Raw genomic sequence first — 27,308 nt, 5'->3', positions numbered from 1 at the left:
CAAAATAATAAAGCTATTGAAATGTTAGTGACTGCTTTTTGTTTGTTTGTTTCACAGTATTTGGGGATTAAACCTGCGAGTGTTCTATCACTGAGCTACATTTTAATTTAATTTATTTTATTTATCTTTTTGAGTCAGTCTAAGTTGCTGAGGCTGGACTCAAAATTGTGATCCTCCTGCCTCAGCCTCCTGAGTCATTGGGATTACAGGCATGGGCCACCAGGCCCAGTTAATGTCTGGCTTTATTTTTCAATTTACTTTTTTTTAAAATTATTTTTAGTTGGTGATGGATGTTTCTTTTGTTTATTTATTTGTATATGGTGCTGAGACTCAAACTCAGTGCCTCACACATGCTAGGCCAAGTGCTCTACCACTGAGCCACAGCCCAGCCCTTCAATTTTCTTTAACCTATATTTATATAAGACCTGTTTGAATGCTGGAAGCAGTAACTTTGCTATATATGTTCCTTATAAAAAATAAGTTCAATGTTGGGTGAGCAGATTTATAAATATGTACAAATAAACAAGTATTTGGTCAACGTACTACTCTGACCATTACCTGACAGATGGAAGCATCATATGTGCATAAAAAATGTGAAATTAAAGTAAAACTCTCAAAATATTTTAACAATTAATTTGCATTAATAAAAGTATACAGAAAAAAGGCTTTGTGTTAAGAACTTCAGCAGCCCACTACTAAAATGGTAATTTTAGTGAGAAAAAATTGCCCCAAACACAAAAGACTAGGTAAATCGAGTCTTGGTCAAATATCTGTACACAGTCACCTTAAAAATCACATGGATAAACATAAATACAAGATTCGTTTACTAACAGAGTATTGCATCGAGCATCTTTATCTGAAAAAATTGCAGTTTTCCATCATTCTGAATTTCAAAATGGTTCCCACATTTAGATATCATTGTATTTTCTAAAGCAGCAGCATTAATATTCAGTAATTGCCGTTAGAACCTTATTTTACCCATTGATCACTTTCCAGTCTACTGTGGCAAGGAAAAATCAGTGGTGAAGATTTGGCCAAGAAAAAAGTAGATAAGACTGTAAAACAAAATACACGCACATAAACATATATTCCCCCAATTCCCAACCTATGACAACCGATCCCTCGAAGAGACCTGCAGCCTACAGGTCACAAGTGATGGCCAGACGGTGGCCGACTGTGGACTCTCTTCCTTTTGAACCATTTGGTTGCTCTCTGGTCTCCAGCACCTGGTCTTCTGTTCGCTGTCACTACCATCTGCCAAAGTCGGGTCCAAAGACATGGGGCCATCATCTCCTACGCAGAGGTTGACCAGGTGGGTTCCATCAGAAGGAGGCTGGCACGCTGGGGGTGGGCCCAGCGGAAGAGCCCTGGCCTCGCCTGCAGGAGGCGGCTTGCATCCCCAGCACCGCAAGGGGGAAAAGAGCCGGAAGAGGTGGTTGGTCTGAGAAGCCTGGACCCTGAGCTCATGATTCAGCTTGCATCTGATCTTCCAGTCCCCTGATTCACCCATCAGATCCGACGTGTTAAACTGTCCTGCAACCTTTCCTCTTTCTGAATTTCAAGCTCAGCAACGTGAGGCTGTACATTGTACTTCCCCGGATCTCAAGCCGTCACCACTTCCTTGTTCGTGGGGTCCAGTTCAGCTCATTTGCACTTTGCTTCGCTACATTGAGAAAGTAGTCTTCGTTCTGTGCGGAAAGACCGTGCGCCTTCTCCTGTGGCTGATCATCTGGTCTATGCTTTGCAGATGATTACTATTGATCGGGTTCTGTTTCCACTTCCATCGATCTTTTGTTTCATTTCTCTTATATCTACCGTTTTTCAGCTTCTCTAAGTTGAGGGGTCATCAGTTCACCCTGTCACTCTTCACAGCATTTTTCTTCCGCGGGTTTTCCATCTCCCAGTTGCACCAGCTAAGTGGTGCAGCCTCCGTTCTTTGGGGAATTCTCGACTTGCTTTCTCAGTTCTTTCAAATCCATAATGGCTTCTGCTTCTCTGTTTCACAGAGATGAGTTCCTCCTTGAAATCTGTGATGTTATTCCTATGAGGAAAGACTGTGGTCCTCTTCTCTATTTCCGGTACTCTATCCTGCATCTCCTTTAGTGCACAATGAGGGCTGGCCTTCACTCAACTTGCTTGGACCAGTTCTTTGTCACACAAAATCTTCCCTGTAGTTGGAACTGCATTTGGGTTTTGCTAATGTTTCAATACGCTGGGTTTTTTTTTTTTGTGGTGGCGTGGCTGGGGACTGAACTCAGGGGGCACTTGCCACTGAGCCACATCCCCAGTCCTATTTTGTATTTTATTTAGAGACAGGGTCTCACTGAGTTGCTTAGCGCCTGGCCATTGCTGAGGCTGGCTTTGAACTCGAGATCCTCCTGCCTCAGCCTCCCGAGCTGCTGGGATTTCAGGCGACCAGCTCAATGCTCTGTTTTTTGAAGTCTCTTTCCTGTGGTAACATTTTATCATCAACTGCCGATCCATTTCTTTAATTTTTATTGTGCATTCTTTTCAAGCTTTTACTTTTTGTTTGCTTTTGTTTTTTGAGTAGTATTTGATTTGATAAGAGGCTTGGATTAATTTGTCTGGAACCACCATCAAAGTGATGTGGAATGACCCGAAAGTGCTTGCTAACATCCCTTCTTATGTCAAGTTGCATTAATTCTGCCTGATTCATTTGCAGAAGCCCCCTTCTGCTTGAACTATTTCTAAATCCTCAGACAGAAGATATCGCACACCCTGTTGCATTGGTAGCAGAAAGTTGAAAGAAATATTGTCAGAAACCAGGATGATATGTACAATGAAGTATGAAAACCCGAGAATAGAAAATGGACCAAGAGGCCTGGGAGATGCTCCTGTATCATGCATTCAACTGGCATATGCAAAGGCCTAATTCTGCTGTACTTGGTTTTATTTTTTATTTTTGGTGCTGGGGATCAAACCCAGGGGTGTTTAACCACTGAGGCATATCTCTAGCCCTTTTTAATATTTTATTTAGAGACAGGGTCTTGCTGAGTTGCCTAACTGAGTTGCTGATGCTGGCTTTGAACTCGAGATCCTTCTGCCTCAGCCTCCTGAGTAGCTGGGATTACAGGCATCCACCTCCGCAAGTGGCCGTACATGGTTTTAAAAGTTCATAAAGTCTATAATCTTGCATAAATTTAACAAATATCCAGAGCACTTCTTCTGGCATCTGCATAAGCAACAATTCAACTGTTAAAACAATTTCATGACCTTAACCAACCCCGTAATCCACTAATGCATATGCCTTCATGACATTTAAATGAAACCTCCCAGCCAAAGCTTTTCTTTAAAAAATTGTGTTGGGTGTAACTTTTGCAATGTCCCTCCAGGTCAGTTTTTCACCAGGGGAGGTTATTTTCCAGGAGTCCTGAATACTCATCTTTCACTGGCATTCTTGAACTCTGCAGAAAGATGCCCAACGCTTCCTCTAAAGTGGTGGGGTATCCCTTATGAACGAGTTCCTTAAACTTGCTTTACCCTCTTGTGTACACACCTTCCCATTCATGAACTATTCTTCCTCACAAAGAACCCAAGCATCTTCTAGGAGGCTGAGGTTGGCTGGAGGCTGATGAACTGGATATAACAGAGAAGCCACTTGTTGAGAGAAGCTTCTTCTTGGTCCCCTACAGATCTTAGAGGGTCACGTTTGCCTCTGACAATCTGTTGTGTTCTCCAGTACCTAGCCAGGAGTTCTGGACTCAGCCAAGATGGGAGGATGTGAAAGGGCTGGTGCTGACAGCGTGGTAGACGAGACTGTCGTGTGTAATGCAGCAGGTGGACTTGCTGCCTGACTGGCATCTGCCTGACTGTGTGTAACATCCTGCTTCTCGGCCATCAGAGCAGAACTCAGCTTTTCTGCAGCCTCGGAGATGCTGGGTGGACAGAGCCATAGATGTTAACTTCCTGTCCAGCCCATTCCTTCCCAGCACCTCCAATGCTCCCAGCTCCCCAGTCACTTTTCCTCATTATAATCCTGTCCAGGCATTTGCCACATGCTTTCTGGACCTGTGTGTGCCAGGCCATGCTAATTGAGCTGGACATACAGAGGTGACCATGATAGTCCCTAGATGGACCCTCACAACCTCACAGAACTTCGCCCTTCTTCCTAACACTTCTCCTGCCCACTCCCAATCCTTCTTTTCCCTCCCTGTCCTTTCTGTCTTGGAAATATTGTTTTGGTGGAGGGTGGCAGGTGTGTGCTGGGGATTGAATCCAGCAGCGCTTAACCACTGAGCCACGTCCCCAGCATTTTTCTGTTTTTTATTTTGAGATGGGTCTCACTAAGTTGCTTAGAGCCTGACTCAATTGCTGAGTCTGGCTTTGAGTTTGCAATCCTCCTGTCTCAGCTCCTGGGTTTGCTAGGATTGCAGGTGTGTGCACCATGCATGGCTCTCTCTTAGAAATTCTAATGCATTTGCTAGGAATGTTACACATCATAACCTTCATTCCCGCATAACCCTGGGTAAACCTGAAGTTAGGACCACAGGGAATCATTCATTCATTCATTCATACCAAAGAGTTGGCTGCCTTCCAGGTGCAGGGACAGTCCTAGGCAGTGTGTGACAGTGGTGAATAAGATATAGATGGCCTCTGCTTTCATGGGGCTTATATTTTGAAAGATACAGGTAATAAAAAGAATAAGATTAGTGCCCAGTTACAGGCATTTGGAGCATGTCTATAGTCTCAGTGACTCATGAGGCTGAGGTAGGAGGATTGAAAATTTGAGGCCAGCCTCAGCAATTTAGCAAAGCCATAAGCAACTTAGCAAGGACTGTCTTAAAATTGAAAAAAAGGGGGGTGTCTGGAGAAAGTGCCCCTGGAATTCAATCTCCAGTACCCAGAAGAAGGGAGGGAGAGAGGGAGGGAGGGAGGAAAGAAGAAACAAAAGAAGAAGAAAAAAGCCAGGGTAAGGGAGAGGCTTGGTGGGAAGTGATGGGCTGTCCCCCACATGGGCCATGCCACTCTTCTTCCCAGTAAGAGACAGTTTTCTTCCCCTTCCTTGAATCTGAGCCAGCCCCCACGATTGGCTTTGATTAATAGGATGTGGCAGAAAGTGACATTCTGAGAACTGCGCCTAAGTCATCAGACGTACTGACCTCTGCTTTCTTCTTCTTGGATCCCTGAGGGGGCCGTGTCTGCTGGACAGACCTATGGAGAAACAGCAGCTGCCTGGAGATGAGCTGAAGCCTTCCTGAACATTCCAGCCACAACTGGACTCCTGCTGACTGCAGCCATAGGAGTGGCCCCAGCCCAGCTCTCTGTGGAGTAGAAGAACCGTCCAGCAGAGCCCATCCAACCCACAGACTAGTGAGAATAGACCAGGACCACGAGGGGCCCCTCTGCATTCAGTGATCCACTCTGGTCAGAACTGGGGCCAAGGACTGAGGAAGTGGCCTAGTGCACAGATTGTAAGGGGGTGCTAAAAAGCTCAGTGACCAAGACAGATATTCTCAGTGTGATCTTTTAACAAATCAAAATTAATGCAAAAAAAAAAAAATCATGATATTTTGCTGAACAAAATGTCAAAATTCTAAATCAAGGCTAGTGCCATATCAAGACGTGTTGGTGCTTGAAGCGAAAGGAGAAGCGTACCACGTTGTGACTTTGATGGAAACAACTCGTGGAGGACATTTTAAACCCACTCCTACACTTTCAGTTGAGAGATTTCCATGCTTGACCATTTCTCTTGACCAAGTGATGATACTAATCATTTTAAATTAACTTCTGCTGAAATAAAACTATAAAACATTTTATTTTGGTATAATTAAAATATTTTAACTCAATGTGAGTTTTTTTTTTTTTTTTTTTTTTTTTTTTTTTTTTTTTTTTTTTTTTGCAGTGCTGGGGATTTGAACCCTGGACCTTGTGCTTGCGAGGCAAGCACTATACCAACTGAGCTATATCCCCAGCCCCGATGTGAGTTTTAATACATCCACTTTACAACTTTACAAACTTTTTTTTGTCTGATATTCTTGGGAGGGAAAAGAGTTCTGGCAAAATACATGAATTCACTAATAGGGACACAGGAGCATAGGGACTTTTTGTATTGGCTGATGTGGTTCAGCACAGCGTTGATCAGAACCCTAAGCTGTCACTGCCAAAGGTTCAGGGTGAGAGGGTAGAGAGGAGGCAGTGGGGAAGGGTTGAGCAGTCTGATTCTGCCCCACTAGAGAAACAGGTGTCCCTCTGGCTCAAAAAGAACATTCGAGGCCCATCCAATGTCAACCTAATGGTGAAATAAATGCACATGTTCCTTGAACCAACACCTGCTCCTGAGAATCAGTTCCAATGATCTTTTTAGGACAGAAGTAACTTAACTGCTTACTCCTGGAGTCTGTCTACAGGGGAAGAAAGGATGTCCGGGGACTCATCTGAGTGGACATGAACCAGGATGTGGGGGGCCACTATTTCTTACTTTTGATTTTTTCACTGGAAACTTCAATATCATTTCATTATATATTTTAGAAAATTCTTTAAATGTATGAAAGGGCTCTGTCATCAGGTAACAACATAACAGCTACATACACTGTCATCCATCATCAGGATGTTACTGCTGAATCTCTCATCGTGGGAGGAAGAAAAAAGGAAATTGAGTGAGTTTCCCACAATAGGACAGAAAAAAACAAAAAAGGAGGAAACTGCGTCAATTCACCCACAGATGGACAATGACTGAGTAAATATGGGTACATCTACTCCAGTGGGTCATGAAACCACACCTACGGCCATCAAAGAGTAGGACTTGAATGACGTGGAGGATTTCCATGAGGTACTGAAAAGTGCGTAAAGTAGGATGTAGAGAGCTATGACTCGTATTTTGGAAACTAAAAAATTCCATATCACCCCGGGTAGGAGGATAGGATGTATATAGATATACATACAAATGTATATATCTTATGGATGTATCAAATGTAAACATAGGATTGCTTGAGTTTGGAAGGACAATGGAAGGATATGCCAGTTTGGATCTGAAATGTCCCTCAAAAGTGCCTATGTGAAGGCCCTTGTCCTTGGAGTGTGGCATTAGTGGGAGACGGTGGAACCTGGGTGGGCCCAGTTGCAGGACGTCGGGTGAGGGAGTGCTCTTGAAAAGGCCTTTGGAACCCTTGCCCCTTTCTGTCTTTCTCTTTGCTTCCCAGCTGCCATGAGGTGAGCAGCCGCCCCTGCCACGGAGTCCCGCCATGGTGTGCTGCCTTGCACCAAGACCAAACCAAAGGGCCAATCAGGAACTGAAACCTCCGAAACTGTGAGCCAGAATAACCTTTCCTCTCAACTGAGCCTCCATTTTCCTGTTCTTCATAATGCAGATAAATGATAGCATAGTTGTCATGATTATTAGCCACCTAGGAAGTGACTACTTCTATCTATCAAAAGAATAGGAAGTGCCAAGCCTGTGCTTTACCTACTCGATGATAATATCTTAATGTCTGAGAGCCACATTACTACACAAGGGAACACAAGCCTCAGAGAGGTTATTGAGACTTGTGCAGGCCCACCCAGACAACCGATCTGTGAATTCACACTATAAAACCCAGGACTGTTTTGAGTTCAAACATCTTCTCCAATCTATCTAGGACTTCAGTTGAAGATATTTGATTCTACACCCACCTCTGCTATCCACTCCCTTGGAGACCTCTGAACTAGTCAGGATAGGCCAACTGATGTTGCAGAAACAAACAACCCCAGTGTCTTATTTCTCACTCAGCAGAGCTTATTTCTCACTCACATTGTGGGGTCAGCTGTAACTTTTTGAGCAACATCTGTTTGCTCCAGGACCCAAGTTAGCACACTTGATCTGGAGCCCTGTGGTCAGCATTACAGGAGAGCAGAGACAGGAAAGACCACACTTAACACTCTGAGTTGAACATCAGAATTGACTGATGCACTAGTGCCCGCACTCAGAGTCCCTCTATGTGCATCCCATTCCTTCTTTCAACCTTGGGCCTGGTGACTCTTTTCAATCCACATGAATCATGAATCAATAGCAAAAGATGATTCCAAGTTGTGCTGTGAGAAAATAGATTTCTATTGCTGAAGCCACCCAGTCTGAGATTTTCATTATGGTGGCCAAGCTGACTAGGACAAATAACATTTTAACGACTCCCATACACTGCGTGCTATTACCTACTTAGGCACCCTGTATCACTTGCCTTTTTCAGGAATGATCACAACTCCAATTTTATACAAGGAAATGGGACTGCGAGAGGGGAAAGGACTTGATCTGTGGTCTCTTGGCTCCATATCCCCCCTTCTCTCCCTGAACGCTGGGGCTAGACGTTGGAAAACTATGCTTCCCAGGCTCGCCTGTAGCCTGACCTATGCAAGTGGAGATCCTTCCCCTCAGAAGATTAAAACAAAAAAGGTGAGACGTGCTTTTCCCACACCACTACTTCTGTCAGCATTCACGGAGCCACGAGTGGAAGCACCCATGTGTCCAAGAGCGGAACAGATTCGCACACCTACATGGGTTCATTTAATGGAGTTATAATCAGCCTTAAAAAACAAGGAACTGGGCTGGGGATAAAGCTCAGTTGGTTAGAGTGCTTGCCTTGCAAGCACAAGGCCCTGGGTTCAATCCTCAGCACTGCACAAAAAAAAAAAAAAAAAACATTTGGCACGTGATGCAGAATGAATGAACTGAGGACATCAGGCTAAACGAAATCACAGTCCCAATAACTCCTGCATGCCTCCCCGCTCTGCATGCAATCTAGAGTAGTCACATCATAGAAACAGGAAGTGGAATAGTGGTTGCCAGAGGCAGGGGCGGGAGATGGGGAGTTTTTGTTTGATGGGTACAGAGTTTTGGTTGTGCAAGACCAAAGGGTTCAGGAGACTGGTAACAAACGGGACAATGCAGATATCCGCTAGCACTACTGAACTCTATGCTTAGATGTAGTTTATCATGGTAAATTTTATGTTTATATATTTTATTACCGTTAAAGTCAAAGCCAAATAGCACCCATTCCTCATCTCAGTTTTGTAGATCGGCCAGGCATGGTGACCTGTAATCCAGTGACTCAGGAAGCTGAGGCAGGAGGATCACAAGTTCAGGCCAGCCTCAGCAATTTATCAAGGCCTTGAGGGGACTTAGTGAGACCCTGTCTCAAAATAAGAAAATAAAAGGGTTAGGAATGTAGTCAGCAATAAAGTGCCCTGGGTTCCATCCCTGTACCAAAAATAAACAAAAAAATCCAGTGGGCTTGTTGAGTTCTTTACTCAGGATCTCTCAAGGCCAAAATCAAGGTGCTGGCCAGGTGGTTCTCTCTGGGAATTGGGATCCTGTTTCCACGCTCATTTAGGTTTTCAGCAGAATCAGTTACTCGCATTTATAGGACTAAGGTCCCCACTGTCTTGCTGGCTCTTGGTGGAGGGTGACTCTCAGCCCTTAGAGGCCACTCTCAGGCTATCACACGGCCCTTCAACTTCAAGTCAGCAGTGCCACAGCAGATCCTTTGCATGCTTCACGTCCACTTCCTCTTCAGCTACAGCCAGAGAAAACGCTCTGCTGTTAAAGGGCGTGCATGAGTAGATGAAGTCCACCTAGATCATCTTCTCTGCTGAACTCAAACTCAACTAATTGGTAAAATTTAATGACATCTGAAAAAACTCCCTTGCTGTGTAAGATAAGATCATCATGTTATGTAATGTCCCATTCAATTCGTAGTCCGGGAGACAATGGAATCTTGGGAAGGTGGCTACGTTAGAATCCTGCCCATCACGAGCAAGGCACCATGTCATAAGGAAGTCGTAATTACAGGGAAGAGCTACATGCAGAGTTCTAGCTGCAGCTTCAGCCAAGGTCTCAGCGCAGCAGCAATGACTGACAGATTTATGAACATATGAGCCTAGATGGTTCCAGCCCCCTGCCCTCAAATACTCGAGACCTTGTGGAGCAGAAACAAACACTCCCCACGCTCCTGAGTCACATTCCTGAATAATTTTATGCCACTACATTTCGGGTAACTTATTACCACAGCCACAGTAATCAGAACACCCTTCCCTTCTTCCTTTTTTCTCTCTAGCCCACTTCTTCTACCGCGTGTTCTCCCAGTATAGGCAACTCCCTCATATTAAACTCCTTCTATTAAGAACCCAGCCCAGCGGCTCAGGAGGCTGAGGCAGGAGGATTGTGAATTCAAAGTCAGCCTCTGCAACTTTAGTGAGACCCTAAGCAACTCAGCAAGACCCTGTCCTTAAGAAAATATTAAAAGGGCTGGGGTACTGGGTGTGTGGCTCAGAGGCAGATCTCTTGCTTCTGAGGTGTGAGGCACTGGGTTCGATCCTTAGCACCACATAAAATAAACAGATAACATAAAGGCATTCTGTCCATCTACAACTACAAAAAAAATTTTTTTAAAGGCTGGGGATATGGCTTAGTGATTGAGTGCCCCAGGGTTCAATCCCCAGTACCAAAAAATAGGAGAAGGAGAAGAAGGAACAACCTAGGGTGGTTTCTCTTCCTGACTGATCCCTGTAGCCCCTATCCCCCTTCTTCCTTGTTACTAGAACCTCAGTTTATCCAGACTCCAGAGCAGCCATGTACCTTAAGAGAGGCTGGGACCTTTTTCAACTCCAGGGACTGGATCCTGATTAGGGGAAGTCAATCAGGATGGGTCCATTATCTTCAGAGACTGGCTGCTCAAGTCTGGTCAGTGAGGCATAAGGAAAGGCTGCTAGGGATGGAGGTTTGCGCAGGACCAGAAAGGGAAGCCAGCCCTTCCAGCTTTGGGTATCTGCTGTATGAGTGTGGCTATGGGTAGCAAAGCAGAAAGGTGCTCAATGACTCCTTGGTCTGAATCAGACCCCGGACACCCCCACCCCTCTGTTCTTTGGGTCATGTTGCACTATCTCACTGTGCCTGCCTCAGGGCCTTTGCATTCACATTTCCCTCTGCCTGCAAAGCCCCATCACTGGTACTCAGGCATCTGCACCACCTCTCCCTTGTCCCCTTCAGTCCTTTATTCAAATCTCACCCTTTCAACCCACCCTTTGTAAATCTCTCAACTTTGGCAACACACCCCTTCCTCCTGCCAGCAGCTGTCTCCTCTCTGGCATAGCATATGGGGTATTTGGTTATTATTTATCTCCTCCATTACAACACAGCCTCCATGAGAGGAAGGGATTTCTTCTGTATCCCTCATATCTAGAACTGTGCTTAATGTGTAGTATGTGATCAATAAACATTTGTTAGATGAATGACAAATGGTTTCAGTTTCTTGGATTGGATTTTGTTACTTTCGGCTAAAAGCAGAAGGTTCCTGGAATCCTACCCACTGCGAGTTCCCCATTTTTACCTCTCTGCTCAATCCTTCGAGTTTGTTGCTTGCTCCAAAATGATGCTGCCTCCAGACTAAGCATTTGCTCTATGCCCTCCTGGCCCCAGGCACTGTGGTCCTAGCAGTCCCCACCCCAGGTCTCAGAAGTCCTGGCTGAAGACAGGTTTGACCTCCCCAGGCCCCAGAGGAGAAAGTCGACCCCATCAGGATCCTATGTGAGGTTGCTACTTCAGAAAAGGGAAATCCAAACTGCTTGGCATTGTGGGATGCAATTCATTTAGATTTGGTTACAGCTGGGAGATTGAGCCTAGACAGCAGGGAACTCTCACCCCACCCAAGCCCCCTGCCCATAGTGGCCCAGAGGGAGAGGAACCGGCTGCCCTAGAAGCCTTGGGAAGTGGGTGTACTGGGTCCTCAAGCCCCACTTTGGCTCACAAGACTTTGCTGGACCCTATAGAGGGAGACAAGAAGAAGGATTTGCTTCCTGGTGTTTGAGGAAAACAGACACTGACCCAGCTGAGGGAGTGGCTTGGTGTTGGGGATCCCCTAGTTTAAGAAAGTTGGCCTAGTCTTTGTAGTCTGAGGAAGAACAACCCTGGTCTGGAGAGGGGGGTAGGGGGACCCTTGCTGTCCACGGAGGTTTGGTCCTCGTCCAGCAGAGGCTTGGCCTCAGCAGCGGTGGGTGGCCTTGAGGGAAGACAGCCCATGCTCATGGAGGAGGTATAGCCTGTGCGGGGTCCTGGTACCAGGAAGCTAGGGGAAGCGCTTGGTCTGGGAGAGGAGCCTGCCCCTGGTCCCTGACTATCTCACCAGAAGCTTCCAGGCCCCAAAAGTGTCCGAAAGAGGGAATCCAGGCAACATCCAGTGAGATGAGAGCAAGCAGGCAGTGGGGGAGTCCCAGGGGAAAGGCGGTCCCGGCCAGATGCCTCAGGCAAGCACCGAGGTCCCCAGGGCCACCACCAGCGCGGGTAGGGCGAGGCGGAGACCAGAGGCGGTGTCCAGGAGGCACTGAGACTCGAGGACCGCGCGGTGACGGGTGCTGCAGTATGGTGGGCGGGCCAGCCGGAGACCCGGGAGCGCCAGGCGTCCCTCCTTCACAGCCGGGGCGTCGCACAGGTCGCGGGAGCCGCAGCCGCGCAGGCTCAGGCTCAGGTTTCGGCCGCCTGCGGAGACAGGTGTGAGAAAGGCGACGTGGGGACACGCCCGCGCGGGCGGAGGGTCACACCTGCGCACGCGCACACGCGCACCTGGCAGGCACAGGGGCACCAGCGGGAGTGTCCTCGGTGAGACCTCACTGGGATCGTTCTGTCCCTCTCGTTAGTCCTTCCACCTTCCAGGTATGCTTTCCCCTGCGGCTCCACACTGACAAAGGCCCGCGACACCGGAATGCCGCTGATTTCACACGTTTGCAATTTTTTCCTGACTCTTCGGAGCCATACTTAATGTAATGACGTAAGGCGGTTTATTTATGCACAGGCGTCAATACGCAAAGGGAACCAGTTTTCCGAGGACTTAATGGAAAATGTGCAAGTAAAGTTTTTTCAATTTAAAAACCCTCACAACTGTAGGTCATTTTTTTTTATAATAAACAAATTTATTCCTTTTCAGGCTCACTTAGTTTGTAGGTTAATTTTAAGTCCCTATCTTTTAGAGAGATAGAGATGGAAATATGTATGGAGAAAGTGATACAATATCTGAATTTGATTCAAATAATATGAGATCAGGGCAGAGATGGAACAGGATTGGCCATCAGGGGGCTATTTTCAGAGTGGGGTATAATGGGGATTTATTAAACTATTCCCACTTTTATTTATCTTTGAACAACTTCTCTATAATTAAAAAAAATATTAAAAAGAGCTGTGTGCCATGGCGCACACCTACAATCCCAGTGGCTCTAAAGGCTGAGGCGGGAGGATTGCAAGTTCGAGGCCAGTCTCAGCAACTTAGGGAGACTCTGTCTCAAAAAAAAAATAGAAAGACCTGGGATGTGACTCAGTGGTTAAGCATTCCTGGGTTCAATCCCTGGTATCAAAAAACAAAACAAAACAAAACAAAACAAAACAAAACAAAAAAAAAACTAAAAAGAAGCATAAGCCTCAGGGTGGTCCCTATTTGTTTCATTTTGCCTGAACTAGTGTGCACACCCTCACAGAACCATTTTTGTGAGTCACTGTTCCAGAACCATTCTCTTGCACACTCACCCGTACATGTGCACCCATGCACACGTGCACACGCACACACACACATCTCAATCACATTAGCTCCCATCCCCAGACACCCACACAACACAAAAGCACCTGCCAACCCCATCCACGGACACTCCGCCCCAGAAACACACAGGTGCACACTTCCGGAGTGTGACAAGTCCCCTGCACACACCTGTCATGACCCTCACACTTCCAAGTTGCACCCCCTGCGGACATTCCTTCCTGTCTTCCTTAGATATGGCCTTAGAGTCACCACAGCGCCATTCACAGCACTTCCTGTGTTCTAGAGGGATGCTGTTCAATATGGTAATCACTGGCCACACGTGGCTATTGAACACCTCAGAGGTGGACAGTCTGAATTAACACTGTTTTGAGTGTCAGATAAACACCCGATTCCTAAGACTTAGAAAAATCAAACACAAGACGTCTTGCTTACAATCTCTTACATTGATTGCATGCTGGAAATGATAATGCTGGATTCATTGGGTTAAACAAAAGGTTATTAAGTTAATTTCCCCTGTTACTTTTTAATTGTTTAATGAGGCTACTAGAAAATTTTAAATTACACATGTGACTCACATTATATTGCTTTTGGACAGCACTCATGTAAGAATTTAATGGATTTCTGATTTTATTCACAACAGTATTACGACAGAGCCTATTATTGCCTCCTTTTTCAAATGGGAAAACGGAAGCACAGAGAGGCTAGATCACCTGTCCAGTATCTCCCAGCTCTAAGCTGTGGACCCAGGATTTGAACCCAGGCAGCCTGACCCAGATTCCTGCTCTTATACCCGCTCCTCTACTGCCTCTCTCATGAATTCACTCAGACCTCACAAAACCCCGGGGGGAAAATGTGCATCCAGCATCTCCATTTACTGGAAAAGAAAAGTGAAACTCATAAAGATGAAGTTGCTTGCCACAGGCCACACAGGGTACATGATGGAGGTGAGAACCCAAACTCAGGCATGTCTTCATTGAAAGCCAATACACTCAACTCACTGTGTGTGAACATGCACATGCACACACACATGCACACACACACATGCACACACACATACTCCCCATTACCTTCTTCAGGCATCAGGTCCAGCTGGACACACTCAGTCTCCCCGAGGGGACACTGCATATAGAAGGAGGAATTGCAGGGCCCCTGGTGGTCCTCTGCACACGTAGGGCACAGGAACTTGCTCAAGGTACGTGAGGCTGGCAGAGCTGCTGTACAGGGGAAGGCAAAGGTCAGCCAAGAGGACTCTCAGAACCTCCAGGGCCCTTGGTGTGCTCAAACAATCACCACAGGGAAATGACCTTATTGAGATTTCCCACTGAGCTGGGGTCAGTGACTTAGGGGAACCCAACTGGGGAATTGGGCATTGATATTCTTGCCCACCTACCTTCCTCGACTGAGGACAAGTTCTCCTCCAAAGTCACCTACCACTTCCTGGGTCACCCATCTGACTGCTTTCTGTTGGCAGCGTACCGAGAGGAGTGGACTCCTGGCAGTTGCCTTGGCAACAGGTGGTGTTGACCCAGAAGCCGAAGCCAGCACTGTAGGTCAAGGCAGAGATGGAGCTGTCCAATTTGCAGTCCTTGGAGGCCACACAGGAGCCATTTCTCCAGGCCACCGAGTTTCCTTCCCCCAAGGCTGGAGAGAGGCGGAGGGCAGGCTAATGAGAAACGGCGACCGGGAGCTACCCACTAATGGAATGCCCCCAGTCCCTTCTGATGTCATCCTGTTGGCATTCACCCTGCCTGAGATCCCCCCATAATAAATCCAACCTGGTCATTGCTCATAAAGACACACTTCAGAAAACCTTGCTGGGCACTCTGCCTTCTCCCTTAGGGTTCCAATTAATAGGGGGGCCTCGGTGAGCCTCCCCGCTCTGTCTCTGAGCACCTCATGGCCTTACTCAGATACTTCTCTGGTGTTCCAGAAATGCCCAGCACGGGAGCCTGGTACACTATTCATGCTGCTGGAAGATAGCAAAGAGCTGGTTGCAAGTTCAATTCTTCTTCCCATTTACAGTTTTTCGGCTTTATTGGAACAGAGGTGCAGGGATCTTAAGGAGCTCGCTGCCCAGAACATCACTGACACCAAGATGGCCACCACTGAATCTCCCAGCCCACGGCAACAGGACCGTCACTGCCTCAGCAAGAGCAAGTGCTTCCTCCCCTTTCAATCCACACCTCGCTCCGGTCAACAGATAGTGGCCCAGTGATGCTGTGCCCCGGCTGAGCCTGTCTCCTGAGAGGCCTGGAACTTTCTACTATTTTCTTCTCAGTAGACAGCACCATACTGTGAGGAGGCTGAGGCTGATCTATGGGCTGCCAAGAGCCCCCGCAGACAGAGGCTCTGGGGGATGAGGGGCCTCCAGTGCCCTTCAAGTTCCCAGCAGAATGTAGCATATAAGGGACCTCAGCTTTCACCACCTGGAGTGGAAGGGCTGCCCAGTTGAGCCCAAGATGGCAGAATCATGAGAAATGACAAAGCATTGTTTTATTTATTTAAGTTTTTTGGTACCAGGGATTGACCCCAGGGATGCTTAACCACTGAACTACATCCTCAGTCCTTCTTGCTGAGTTGCTTTAGGGCCTCACTAAGTTGCTGAGATTGGCTTTGAACTTATGACCCTCCCACCTCAGCCTCCTGAGCTGCTGGGATTACAGGCATGTGCCACTGCACCCAGCTAAGTTATTATTTTAAACCACAAAATCATGGTTAAAAAATCATGTGAAATCTACCTTCTTAACCATTTTTGAATATATAGTTCAATGGTTAACTATATTTGCATTATTGTGTAACAGATCTCTAGAACTTTTTTTTTTTAAACTGAAACCCTATAGCAATTGAACAGCTCCCCATTTCCTCTCCTCCAATCCCTGGCAACCACCATTCCTCTCTGTTTCCATGACTGTGACTACTCTAGATCTCTCATAAAGTGAAATCATGCACTCATATAGTATCCGTCCTCTTGTGACTGGTTGAGCCTTTACCTCGTTTTCAGTGGAGATTGAACTCAGAGGCACTTTACCACTGAGCCAAATCCTCAGAGCTTTTTGCTTTTATTTTGAGACAGGGTCTCACCAAGTTGCTTAGGGCCTCATTCATTGCTGAGGCTGGCCTCCAACTTTTGATCCTCCTGCCTCAGCCTCTAAAGTGGATGGCTACTCAGCAAGAGCTGAACCAAATGTGCCATGGGATTTGCAACTCACACCTTCCGCTGCCCCGAGCCTCTGTCCTGCATGGCCAGGAAAAGTGGAGGCCACAGACACGGAAAGGCAAGAAGTTTCGCTTTGCCTCGGGGCCTGTTTCTGCTCCTGTGGGCGCTCACCTGTGATTCCTGTTGTCTGAAGGCAGTAGTTTCTATCCTCCGGGCAGGAGACAGGGTTGCAATGGGAGAGGTCTGAGCAGGTGAAACAAATGGTGGCCTTTGGCTTGCTATGGGTCACAGTTGCATGGGGACCTGGAGAGAGAAAGAAAACCTCTGTGTGTGTGTGTGTGTGTGTGTGTGTGTGTGTGTGTGTGTGTGTGCTCGTACATGTGCACCTGCAAAAATTTCTGGGCACACCCATCTGTGCCCTTACTGTGCAAAAGGGTGTGCATTTCTGCTGTGGGGCAAGGATGCAGGGCCGTTTCCTGTGTGCACATCTGGCCTGTGTTGAATTGTTTGCGTGTTTCTGAAGCTGGCTGGGGGTGGGGGCCGTGGAGGTGTTTGTGCATGTGCCTCTGTGCCCCACTTACGTGCATAGGGGTACGAGCAGATCTGTGTGTCTGTGTGTGTTTAAGGCTGGTTTTGTGGATCTGTGAGTGCTTCTTGGGCAGGGTGTGTCTGTTTCCAGTGAGGTGTGGGGTACTGGGATGCGTCAGGGTACAACTGTGAGTGTTCATAGATGTCAGCCGGTGTGTCGGTGTGCCTGTGGACAGTGTGTACTTCTGCATGCTGGCGTATGTCTGTGCCTGTCTTTCCCAGTCCCTGAATATGGACCTGAGAATCCACATGTCCACGCATGGAGGAGTTACGTCTGTTTGCATAAATTTCCATGACCCAAGTTCCTATAGCTGGCAATCATATTTTACCCTTTTCCTTTTCCTATTGTAAATTTCAAGCTCCCAAGTCTGCCTTTTTTTCTTTGTTGTGATAATTAACGTGATCCACTGCTTAGTTTGGGAAAGTAAAACTGTTGGCAGCTGGAATCTGAGGAAGCTAAGGTGGGAATGCACCCGCTCTGCCTGCAGAGTCAGTCAGCAGATCTTTTTCTGCATCACAGGATGATCCTGGCCATGCAGTTTCTAACAAAGGCATCTTCTGCATCCCTAGAACTGAGAATGTTGCTCTGTCCAGGGAAATTTGCCTTTCCTGATGGGCCTCTAAAAAGTTCATAATGCTGTTCAAACGAATCGATCAATATACTCTTATCCAAGTAAATAGTATTCCACTTAGCATCTCTCTTTTCCGGAAGACAAAAAAAATGGTGGTGAATGTTCTTTGGTAATCCAAAAGAAGACTATTGACCAATCTGTCATCTTTCACAAGCAAGGAAGTGAAGAAAGAAAAAGAACATCAGGTTTGTTCCTTAAGAGGAGTTCAGATCTCTAATCTCACATCACAGGATGTTCATGTCTGAAGTTCATGCACCTCTGTGCACGTGCAGTAGGTGTTGAGATACAACTGTGAGTGTCTGTGGTTGCGTACCAATGGATTTTCTGCTACTGAGTGTATTGGGTGCTGTTTGTGTGTGCATATAACAGTACTCCTGGGAACATTGGCGGGGGGACAGTGCACCCCAGGAACACAAAGGATTGGGAAGAATATATGAGACCTGGGAAGGGCTGAGAGGGTGGGGTTCTAGGAAGGCAGGGTTCAAAGCACCTGGTTGTGTGGGAGGAGCGGGGTAACTGCAATCAGGCTTGGTGGTGAGATGAAATCCAGCCTGCTCTGGGCCCAGAGTGTCATTCACTTGCAGGTGGCAGATCTCTGGTGTAGCACAGCCCTTCAGGATTTGGGGACCTCCTGCAGAAATAAGAATAGTTTGCAGGGAAAGACTCAGAGTCAAAGTCTCCACCTTCGTGTCTGCCTTTTTCTGTCAGCAAGTTCCCGTGTCTTGGCAGCCCCTCGGTAGTTCTATATGATTCCTTTTCAAGTCTACCTTGCCATTTTTAGAAATTATTTCATTTTATTTATTTGTTTTTATGTGGTGCTGAGGATCAAACCCAGTGCCTCACACATGCTAGCCAAGCATTCTGCCACTGAGTTACAGCCCCGGCCCTACCTTGCCATTTTCTTACAACCTCTTCTTGTTGCTCTTTTTTTGTGATTCTAACTTTATACCTTCAGGTATATCACATAGAGGTATATTATTATGTCCTTTAGCTGATGATTACAATGGCCGAGCTCCTCATGGACACACATTTATGATTTGTTGTTTCTGCTCTTCCTCATGGTGACTTGCTTCCTTGTGTTTCAGGAGCTCTGATTGTGGGCTCATGTTTGATTGATGTTGATCTGTGGGAATCCTTGGGGTTTTTCCTCTGGGAGGATTTGCTTTTGTTTCTATACAGATCAGGTGATATTACCAACCTGGGATCTTTTCAGCCTCTTTCCAAGGTCCTATCTTATGTGAGAACCCAAGGGTCAGCTCCCTGACCAATGTGCTGTGCTAAGATCTATTTACCCACAGAAGGTCATTATCAGCATCTGTTCTCAGGGCCACTGTGAATTTCACATTCTCTCACTGCTCTCATTCTGACTTCTGCTCACATTTTTGTTTTGTTTAGGGACCCTTGGAAATTTCCCTAGTTTCCTGAAATCTCCAACAGCATGAAAAAAAAAGATTTTCACACAAGATCTAGTTTATCTGTAAACGGTGACATACTAAGAGGCAAGGGTGGCTAGTGGGAGCAGCCTGTCATGGGAGCAGGCTAAGGGGGTGTATGTCTGTAGAACATTAAAAAAATCAACTAAAAGTAAATCTGCTTTTTATTATCACCACGCACCAGCAATGTTAAACAATGTCGTTGATACAACATGCCTCCCTGCCAGGGTGGATCCCTCTCCCCAGCTCCTTCCCAGCATGCCACTGTTTACAGCAGGAAGATACTTTGGAGGATCTAGTCCACCTTACTGCCAGTGGCAAAAGCCTAGACCACTTCTCTCTATCACTTTGTTGGCTTCAGAGTTAGTCTCTGCTCTGGCCAGGATGGTTCTTTCCTAAGGCTTTTGCTAAAAAAGTCTGTGCCTCAACCATTTGCAAACACGTAGTCCTCATTTTAAAATGCACCTTCAGCTGGTGCAATGGTGGACGGCTGAATCCCAGCAACTTGGGAGGCTAAAGCTGGATGATCACAAGCTTGAGGCTAGTCTTGGCAACTTAGTGAGATTCTGTCTTGAAATAAAAATAAAACAGGACTGGGGGTGTAGTTTGGTGGCAGAGTGCCCCTGAGCTCAATCCTCAGTACTGCCGAAATAAAATAAAATGCATCTTCAAATTCTCTGACACATTAACAGGTGACATCTGTGCTTATCTACACCTCCCACCATGAAACTAAATGGAATTTCATGACCATTTCAATCAATAAAGCATGGTAGAAGTAACTTTATGTGACTTCCAAGGTAAGGTCATCAAAGTCCAGGAGGCTGCCACCTCGTTTGCTGGATGAAGTCTTCTACTACCACATAAAGGAAGCCATGATGTGAGGCAGCCATGATGTGAGGAAGCCCAAGCTAACCAATGTGGACAGACCATGTGGAAAGGCCCAGAGACTCCATGTGTGAGAGAAGTTCAGCCAGCCCCCTGCTGCTCTTGGCCCTGCTCCTAATTCCAGCTCTAGCCACCCTCTGACTCTAAACACACGAGAGACCCGGAACTGTCTGGCTGAGCTCTTCTTGAATTCACAATCCATTGGTAGCATAAAAGATGGTCATGGTAAGCCACAGAATTTGCGGGTGATTTGTTCAATAACAAGAGATAATGTGAACACACATGCAAAGGAATCACAACACTTGTTTATGCAGGTGGGAGGGGAGTCTGCCATGCAAATGACCTCCCAAAGGGAGCCCTTACCTCTACTCCATGTCCCATTGAGAGTGACGCACACAGTCTGGTTCCCAGTGCAGTTCATGATCGAAAGGGAGTCACATGAGGTGGAGTTATCCCCAGAACAGTAAGGACACTTTACTGCGTTGGGCTGGGCCTTGGGCCCTGCCTCTGGTGGAAGCAGGTATAGTCAGAGTGGGATGGAGTTGAGTGAACCCGGTGCCCAGACCTCCTTACCCCACCAGCCCTCTGTTCCCCTGTCTTCCCTCTATTTTTGCCTCCACACCGCACCCCCAACTCCTGCCAGGAACAATTCAGATCACTTTCCTCCAAAATGGGACCAGCCTGGTCTCAGATGCCACCTTCCAACCCCTGAAGACTTATTCTAAGGAGACACAAATAACAGCCCCATTCTGTTCGTTTGTCCTAAAGAAACTTTCCGATTGGATCCTAAAGTTTCTTTTATTCATTCCACAAACACTTCTTGAGCTCCAACTGTGGACCAGGCACTCTTCTAGGCCCTGGAGACACAGCACGGACAACAGATGAGGGCCCTTCCATAGGGATCCTGAATTTCAAAAGTGATTACAAAGCGATCCTGTTATTTCGGGCTTAAGATATTGTGGTATTCTGCAAAAGAGTACAACTCTGCCTTCCAGGTTCACCACCATCTGATTAATTTTGAATGCTTCCTTGGAGATCTGAAACATTTAAGAGGAAGGCATTTAGGTATATTTTTCCAGAGTAAAATCTCCGCCAAGAATCATCTTAAGCTCTCTCTGCTTCCTGATCATCATGTGAGCTGCTTCCCTCTGCCAAACTCTTCCGCCATGATGCTCTGCCTCACCTTCAGCCCCAAGGAATGGGGCCAGCCATCTATGGATTGAGACCTCTGAAACCATTAACATTCCTCGCATCCTAGGCCAAGTTAACTGTCCTTCCTTTGGCTTACTGATCACAGGAATGAAGAAATCCAGTCTAAGGAGCTGGTACCAGCAAATCTAAGAAATGGCTATCTCTCAAGGATCCCAGTTGGATATGAATTATGACTGCTGATATGCACACCTGGAACTTGGTCCTGCTTAAAAGCCCGCTGCTCTCCTGATAGAATTGCATAACCTCTGACACGTGAGTCTGCTGACTTCTCATTTGCTAGCAAGTCAATAAAACTTCTTTTCCTTTTTCTCAAAAAAAATCATCTTAATAGGGGCTCATCTCGAAACACTGGCAGTTTCAGATAAGTTGACTGAAGAAAACATTATTTTAGAGCTATCTTTTTATTTATTATTTATTTATTTATTTGGGGGAGGGTACGGGGATTGAACCCAGGGGCACTTTACCACTGAGTTAGTCACTAGTTCTTCTTATTTTTGTATTTTGTTTTGACACAGGGTTTTGCTAGTTGCTGAGTCTGACCTTGAACTTGCAATGCTCTTGCTTCAGACTCTCGAGTCACTGAGATTACAGGTACATGCCACCAAAAAAAAAAATTTAATGTAGCTACTAGAGAAGTTTTAATTACACAGATGGCTCATGTTGCATTTCTATTGGACAGTGTGGCAACAGACTCTTTATCAAAAGACAACTAGTGGACCAGGGTCAGTGGTGCCCACCTGTAATCCCAGCAGCTCAGGAGGCTGAGGCAGGAGGATCATGAGTTTCAAGCCAGCCTCAGCAATTTAGCGAGGCCCTAAGCAACTCAGCAAGACCCTGTCTCTAAATAAAATATAAAAAACAGTTGGAGATATGGCTCAGTGGTTAAGCCCCTCTGGATTTAATCCCTGGTAACACAAACACACACACACACAAATTATCAGGTGTGGTCCTTTCAATCTATCATCACACACAAGATTTTTAAATGTGATTTTTTTTTTATTCTTTAATGTTAGTCTTTTATTATCTTCATTTTAGAATGTAGTAAATGTGATTTTAATCATAACTGCTCTTTTATATGCTGAGCAGGAGCCCACTTCTCCTGGGACCTGGTGGACCTGGTGGTTTTTCATAGAAAGTGGGACACCTCGGTTGTGTGAAAGGATTCCTGGTAGCCCTGAGTGCTGTATCTCCCCATTCCTATCTCTGCCAAATACAAATCCTTTCTTTAAAGAAATAACCAAATAACAAAAAATTATCTTGATTACCACCCAGGGCTGGGTCTGTTGTAATGCCAGAGGCACAAAATTTGAGGAGATGCTCACTCTCAGGAGTGCGAAGGAGCAGAGTGAGCTCTCCCTTAAGTCTGGTGCCCCAGGCAGATGGCTGGTCTTACCCTAGACCCGCCTGTCACCACCCATAACACTCCTGTTCTGCTGGGACAGCCTGCAGGGAGCGTCTGGAGGAGAGGCTCTCAGGAGAGGAAAGAATTGTGGGCCTCTCTCCAGCCCCCCCAAAATTCAATAAGCATAGTTACAAAATACAGAGTGCCCGCCGTGTGCCAGACAAGGGGACCCCTCTCTGCAAAATTTGCTTCAGGCCCATTTTCTAGATGAGAAAGTTGAGGTTCCCTTCTTGCTCCCACCCACCAGACGGAAAGTTCCTGGAGAGGAAGCTCCTGGCCAAGTCCCCATGACACCCTGGCTGGTGTGTGGCCCCAGGTCCCACGGCCAACAAACCTTTTTGTGGGGAGCTGCAGTTTTCACAACACACCGTGCTGACCCAGAGACTGGGGTGGGGACTGTAGGTCAGGGCGTAGGCGCCTTCTTGGCATCCCCCAGGGGCCACACAGGACCCGCTCTCGAGGACGGTGCCATTTTCTAAGGATAGAGTCCAAGGAGGGGAGATTAAAGGCCTTCTTCCCAGGGCCCTCCTGGGGCCTCAGCTCCGGAGGCCTATGTAGGGCCTCCTGCCGGCAGCTAGTCCACCCCACCCCACCCACTCCAGCAGCACCTGCTGAGCCAAGTGCACAACCCCAGGTCCCCAGCCGCTCCTCCATGCCTGTCCCCTCCCACCCCTGGCCTTTCCTTTGTCCACCCTCTCAGCCCACCCCGGCCAGTCCCCTACCCAGATGCATCTGGCTAAACAAGCAGGTGTCCTGGGCAGAAGGACAAGAGATATCCGTGCAATTTCCAGGCAAAGAGCAGGCTGGACACGTCTTGGAAGCCCCTGTGGGAAGAGAGGAGTGGTCAAACCCTGTGGTTTAGGAGAGAGGAGAAAGACACACACACACACACACACACACACACACACACACACACACGGGATTCAGGAATAGGATTGGGGGCTGCCATGGCTGGAGGGCTGTTGAGAAAAGGTAAAGAAACATTTTCTACCAGGCACAGTGGCACACGTCTCTAATCCCAGGTACTACGGAGGCTGAGGCAGGAGGATCACAAGTTTGAGGCCAGCCTCAGCAATTTAGCAAGGCCATAAGCAACTTAAGTGAGCCCCTGTCTCAAAACTGAAAAATAAAAGAACTGGGGATGTGGTTCAGTGGTAAAATGCCCCTGGGTACAATCCCAGCACACACACACACACACACACACACACACACACATTCTCTAGAGGAGTGGGAATGGCATTTCAGCAGGAGACACAGCACGGCAAAGGTGTGGGGTTGGGACCCAGAGGAGCTCCAGGCCACAGCTGCTGCCTCTTCCTGTCTAACCCTCTAGAGTTTCGGCCATCTGCATCATGCTCACAAGCCTGCACTGAGCAAACCAAGTTGGGATTGCCCTCTGGAGGCCCTGCTGAGGGGGATTCTGTCTTCCTGCCCAGCCTTGATCTGCAGAGGCCTCTGAGATTCTTCAAAGAAACCTCAAGGCTCCAGAAAGCCCCATCGGACAATGCTGACCTTGCCTCACACCTTCCTATTCTAGAAGGGGGACTGAGGCCAGAGGGACTTGGGGTCTCATTCAGGATCACACAACGGGATCCTGGTTGACATCCAGGCCACTCAATTCCCATCCCTGGTCAACGGTGGCAGAATTAGAACCAAGGGGAGACAGGCAGGCAAAGTCACAGACTAGTAATAATTGCTCCAGAGAATCATTAAGAGCTCGTTTCACAGATGGGGAGACTGAAGCACAGAGAGGTTAAGTGGCAGGCTGAGGATCACACAGTTATCAAGTGGTAGAGCCAGGATGTGAACCCTGGCAGCCTGCCTCCAGATCCATGCTCTTTCTCAACCAGTCTGTGACCACCAGGCCAGGTGGAAGGGTCTGGGTCTCAGACTCTGAAGCCGACTCCCACCGACTGTGTGACCTTGGGCTGGTCTCTCGTTCTGAGTGTCCACACCATACTCACCTTCTGGGGCAGCCAGCACGCCCAGGAGGGCCAGGGCAGGGAGGAGCCGGAGCATGATTCAGACCAGAGAGTAGGAAGCAGGACACGGGTGCCCTGGCCTTTTATCCAAGGGCCTTGTCCAGGGTGGCAGCCCCAGAAGAGGGAGAGCAAATAGCCCAGTGAGATAGCGGCCCGACCCACCCTCCAGGCTGCTGGGACGCCTGGTAGGAGGGAGGGAACAGAGAGAACATCCAGGCAGGGAACAGCCCGGCAGGCTGGTGGGAGAAGCCTCACGCTATTGCATGAGGCCAAAAGGTAGATGGACTTGCTGTTATTTTAATAATTATTATTAATAACAGGTTGCCTGGGGCTGGGGTTGTGGCTCAGTGGTGGAATGTTCACCTAGCACCTGTGAGGCACTGGGTCTGATCCTCAGCACTGTGTAAAATTAAATAAAAAAAATAAAGGTATTGTGTCCATCTACAACTAAAGAGTAATAATAACAGGATGCCTAGTGACTTCGTACTGATGTTAACTCTTTAAGTCCTTACGATGGTTGATCATCTCCAATCCAAAAGCCCAAAATGTGAAATGGTCCAAAATCTGAAATTTTCTAAGCACAACCCTGAGGCTATAAGGGGAAAATTCTACATCACAAAGCTGTTTCATGCACAAAATTATTAAAGTATCATATACAATTATCTGCAGGTTATGTGTATAAGGTATATACGAAACAAATGAATTTCATATTCGAACTTGGTTCCCATCCCCAAGACATCTCATTATGTGAATGCAAATATTTCAAAATCTCAAAAAAAATCCTGAAATCTGAAACACTTCTGGTCCCAAGCATTTCAGATAAGAGACACTCAACCTGGACAAGCCACCATTATGAACCCCAGGAGAGATGTTCAAAATCTTCGGCTGTCAGACGGTATGGGTCGGGTTATTGTCAGTGGCCATTCTGGCCCATAGCCAGGGTGACATATGGGTGGCCTGTGGATCCAGTGTTACCCTTGCAGTTGTGGAACATGGGGGTGTCTGGGTGGAACCAGAGACGCCATGGGGACTCTCAAGGTCCCCAGGCAGCAGATTTTTGCCAACCAAATCTGGACGTATCTCAGTTGGGATGGATGAAATCAGCCCTGAGTGTCCCCCTCACAGGCAGAGAAAGAGAGACACAGAGTAGGCAAGGCCTTTGTCCAGGCCCACAAAACTTAGGATTTTTTCTATTTAAAAAACTTTTTTCAGGGCTGGGGATATAGCTCAGTTGGTTGAGTGCTTGCCTCACAAGCACAAGGTCCTGGGTTCATAATCCCCAGTACCACAAAAAAAAAAAAAAAAAACAACAAAAAAAAAAACCCTTTTTTCATACATGTACATAGGGTAATAATGTCTGCCTCATTCTACCTTCCTCCCCATTCCCGCGCCCCTCCCCTCCCCTCCCCTCACTCCCCCCTGCAACATCCAAAGTTCCTTCTTTCTTCCCTACCCACCCCCAACTATGGATCAGCATCTGCTTATCAGAGAAAACATTCAGCCTTTGGTTTTTATGGGATTGGCTTATTTCACATAGCATGATACTCTCCAGTTCCATCCATTCACCTACAAATGCCATAATTTTATTTAAGACGGAGTAACATTCCATTGTGTATATGTACCACAGTTTCTTTATCCATTCATGCGTTGAAGGGCATCTAGGTTGGTTCCACAATCCAGCTATTGTGAACTGAGCTGCTATGAACACTGATGTGGCTGCGTCACTGTAGTGTGCTGATTTTAAGTCCTTTGGGTATACACTGAGAAGTGGGATAGCTGGGTCAAATGGTGGGTCCATTCCAAGTTGTCTTGGGAACCTCCACACTGCTTTCCGAAGTGAAAACTCAGGATTTGAACCCCAGTCTTTCTAAAGTATCCACTGGACTTTGATAAAAGCAAAATTGGCCTGCCCTCGCTGGGAAGCCCTTTCACCCTGCCGCCCCTACCCATCTTGATGCTGCCATCTTGAGTTTTCCATCTGTTCAGTGGGAATGAACAGAGGGCACGGGGGTGGCCCTCTGTGAAGTCACCCCTTCCTGGAGCTTTGACTTGCGTCAAAAGACCTGTTGTGAAGATGGAGTTCTCTCAGGTGTGACTCTGGGATTGTCCCTTCCCCTCTTCTGGGCCTCAGGGAGTTGGTCTGCTAAATGGATTTAACTGGGGCTGGCGGGGGAGGCGGGGGGATGGTCACAGCAAATGCCAGGAAGGGACACGGAAGCCAGTGCTCCTGGAGGGAGAGGAACACTTTGGAACCAACAGCTGGGTTGACAGTAGGCAGAAGTTCTGTCACTTCTGCCTCTGAGCTGAGTGGCCTTGAGCAAGGCATTTTGAGCCTGGAGTTCCCTCACTTGTAAAGGGGGGCAACTCGGAGGACCTGCATCAAAGGGTCACTGCCGGGAGTCAGTGAGTTGATGTGCCTGGGGCACTTAGAGCTGCAGGCCCTAGCTGCAGCTGTCATCGTCATCATCGTTAATTGAGCAATGTAAATATGGCTGGTAAAAAGGTCGCC

General features: G+C 47.1%; 1 protein-coding gene and 1 pseudogene across 1 annotated transcript; both read right to left on the bottom strand.

Moving 5' to 3' along the window:
* Positions 1-1,602: 1,602 nt before the first annotated feature.
* On the bottom strand, positions 1,603-4,624 carry LOC124966134 (ecotropic viral integration site 5 protein homolog; annotated as a pseudogene).
* A 7,249-nt stretch (positions 4,625-11,873) lies between these two features.
* On the bottom strand, positions 11,874-24,836 carry LOC124966133 (phospholipase A2 inhibitor and Ly6/PLAUR domain-containing protein-like). The gene is made up of 6 exons (XM_047527201.1): positions 24,782-24,836; positions 23,152-23,292; positions 16,837-16,968; positions 14,985-15,149; positions 14,576-14,722; positions 11,874-12,460 (listed from the first exon to the last, which is right to left on the bottom strand). Exons 1-6 carry the CDS (start codon positions 24,834-24,836, stop codon positions 12,225-12,227), a joined length of 876 nt encoding a protein of 291 aa, XP_047383157.1. The 3' UTR covers positions 11,874-12,224.
* Positions 24,837-27,308: the final 2,472 nt, after the last annotated feature.

Source organism: Sciurus carolinensis, chromosome 16, assembly GCF_902686445.1.
Source record: "Sciurus carolinensis chromosome 16, mSciCar1.2, whole genome shotgun sequence".
Taxonomy (NCBI): Eukaryota; Metazoa; Chordata; class Mammalia; order Rodentia; family Sciuridae; genus Sciurus; species Sciurus carolinensis.
The sequence above is the reverse complement of the archived record's forward strand: the minus strand, read 5'-3'. Positions and strand labels throughout refer to the sequence as shown.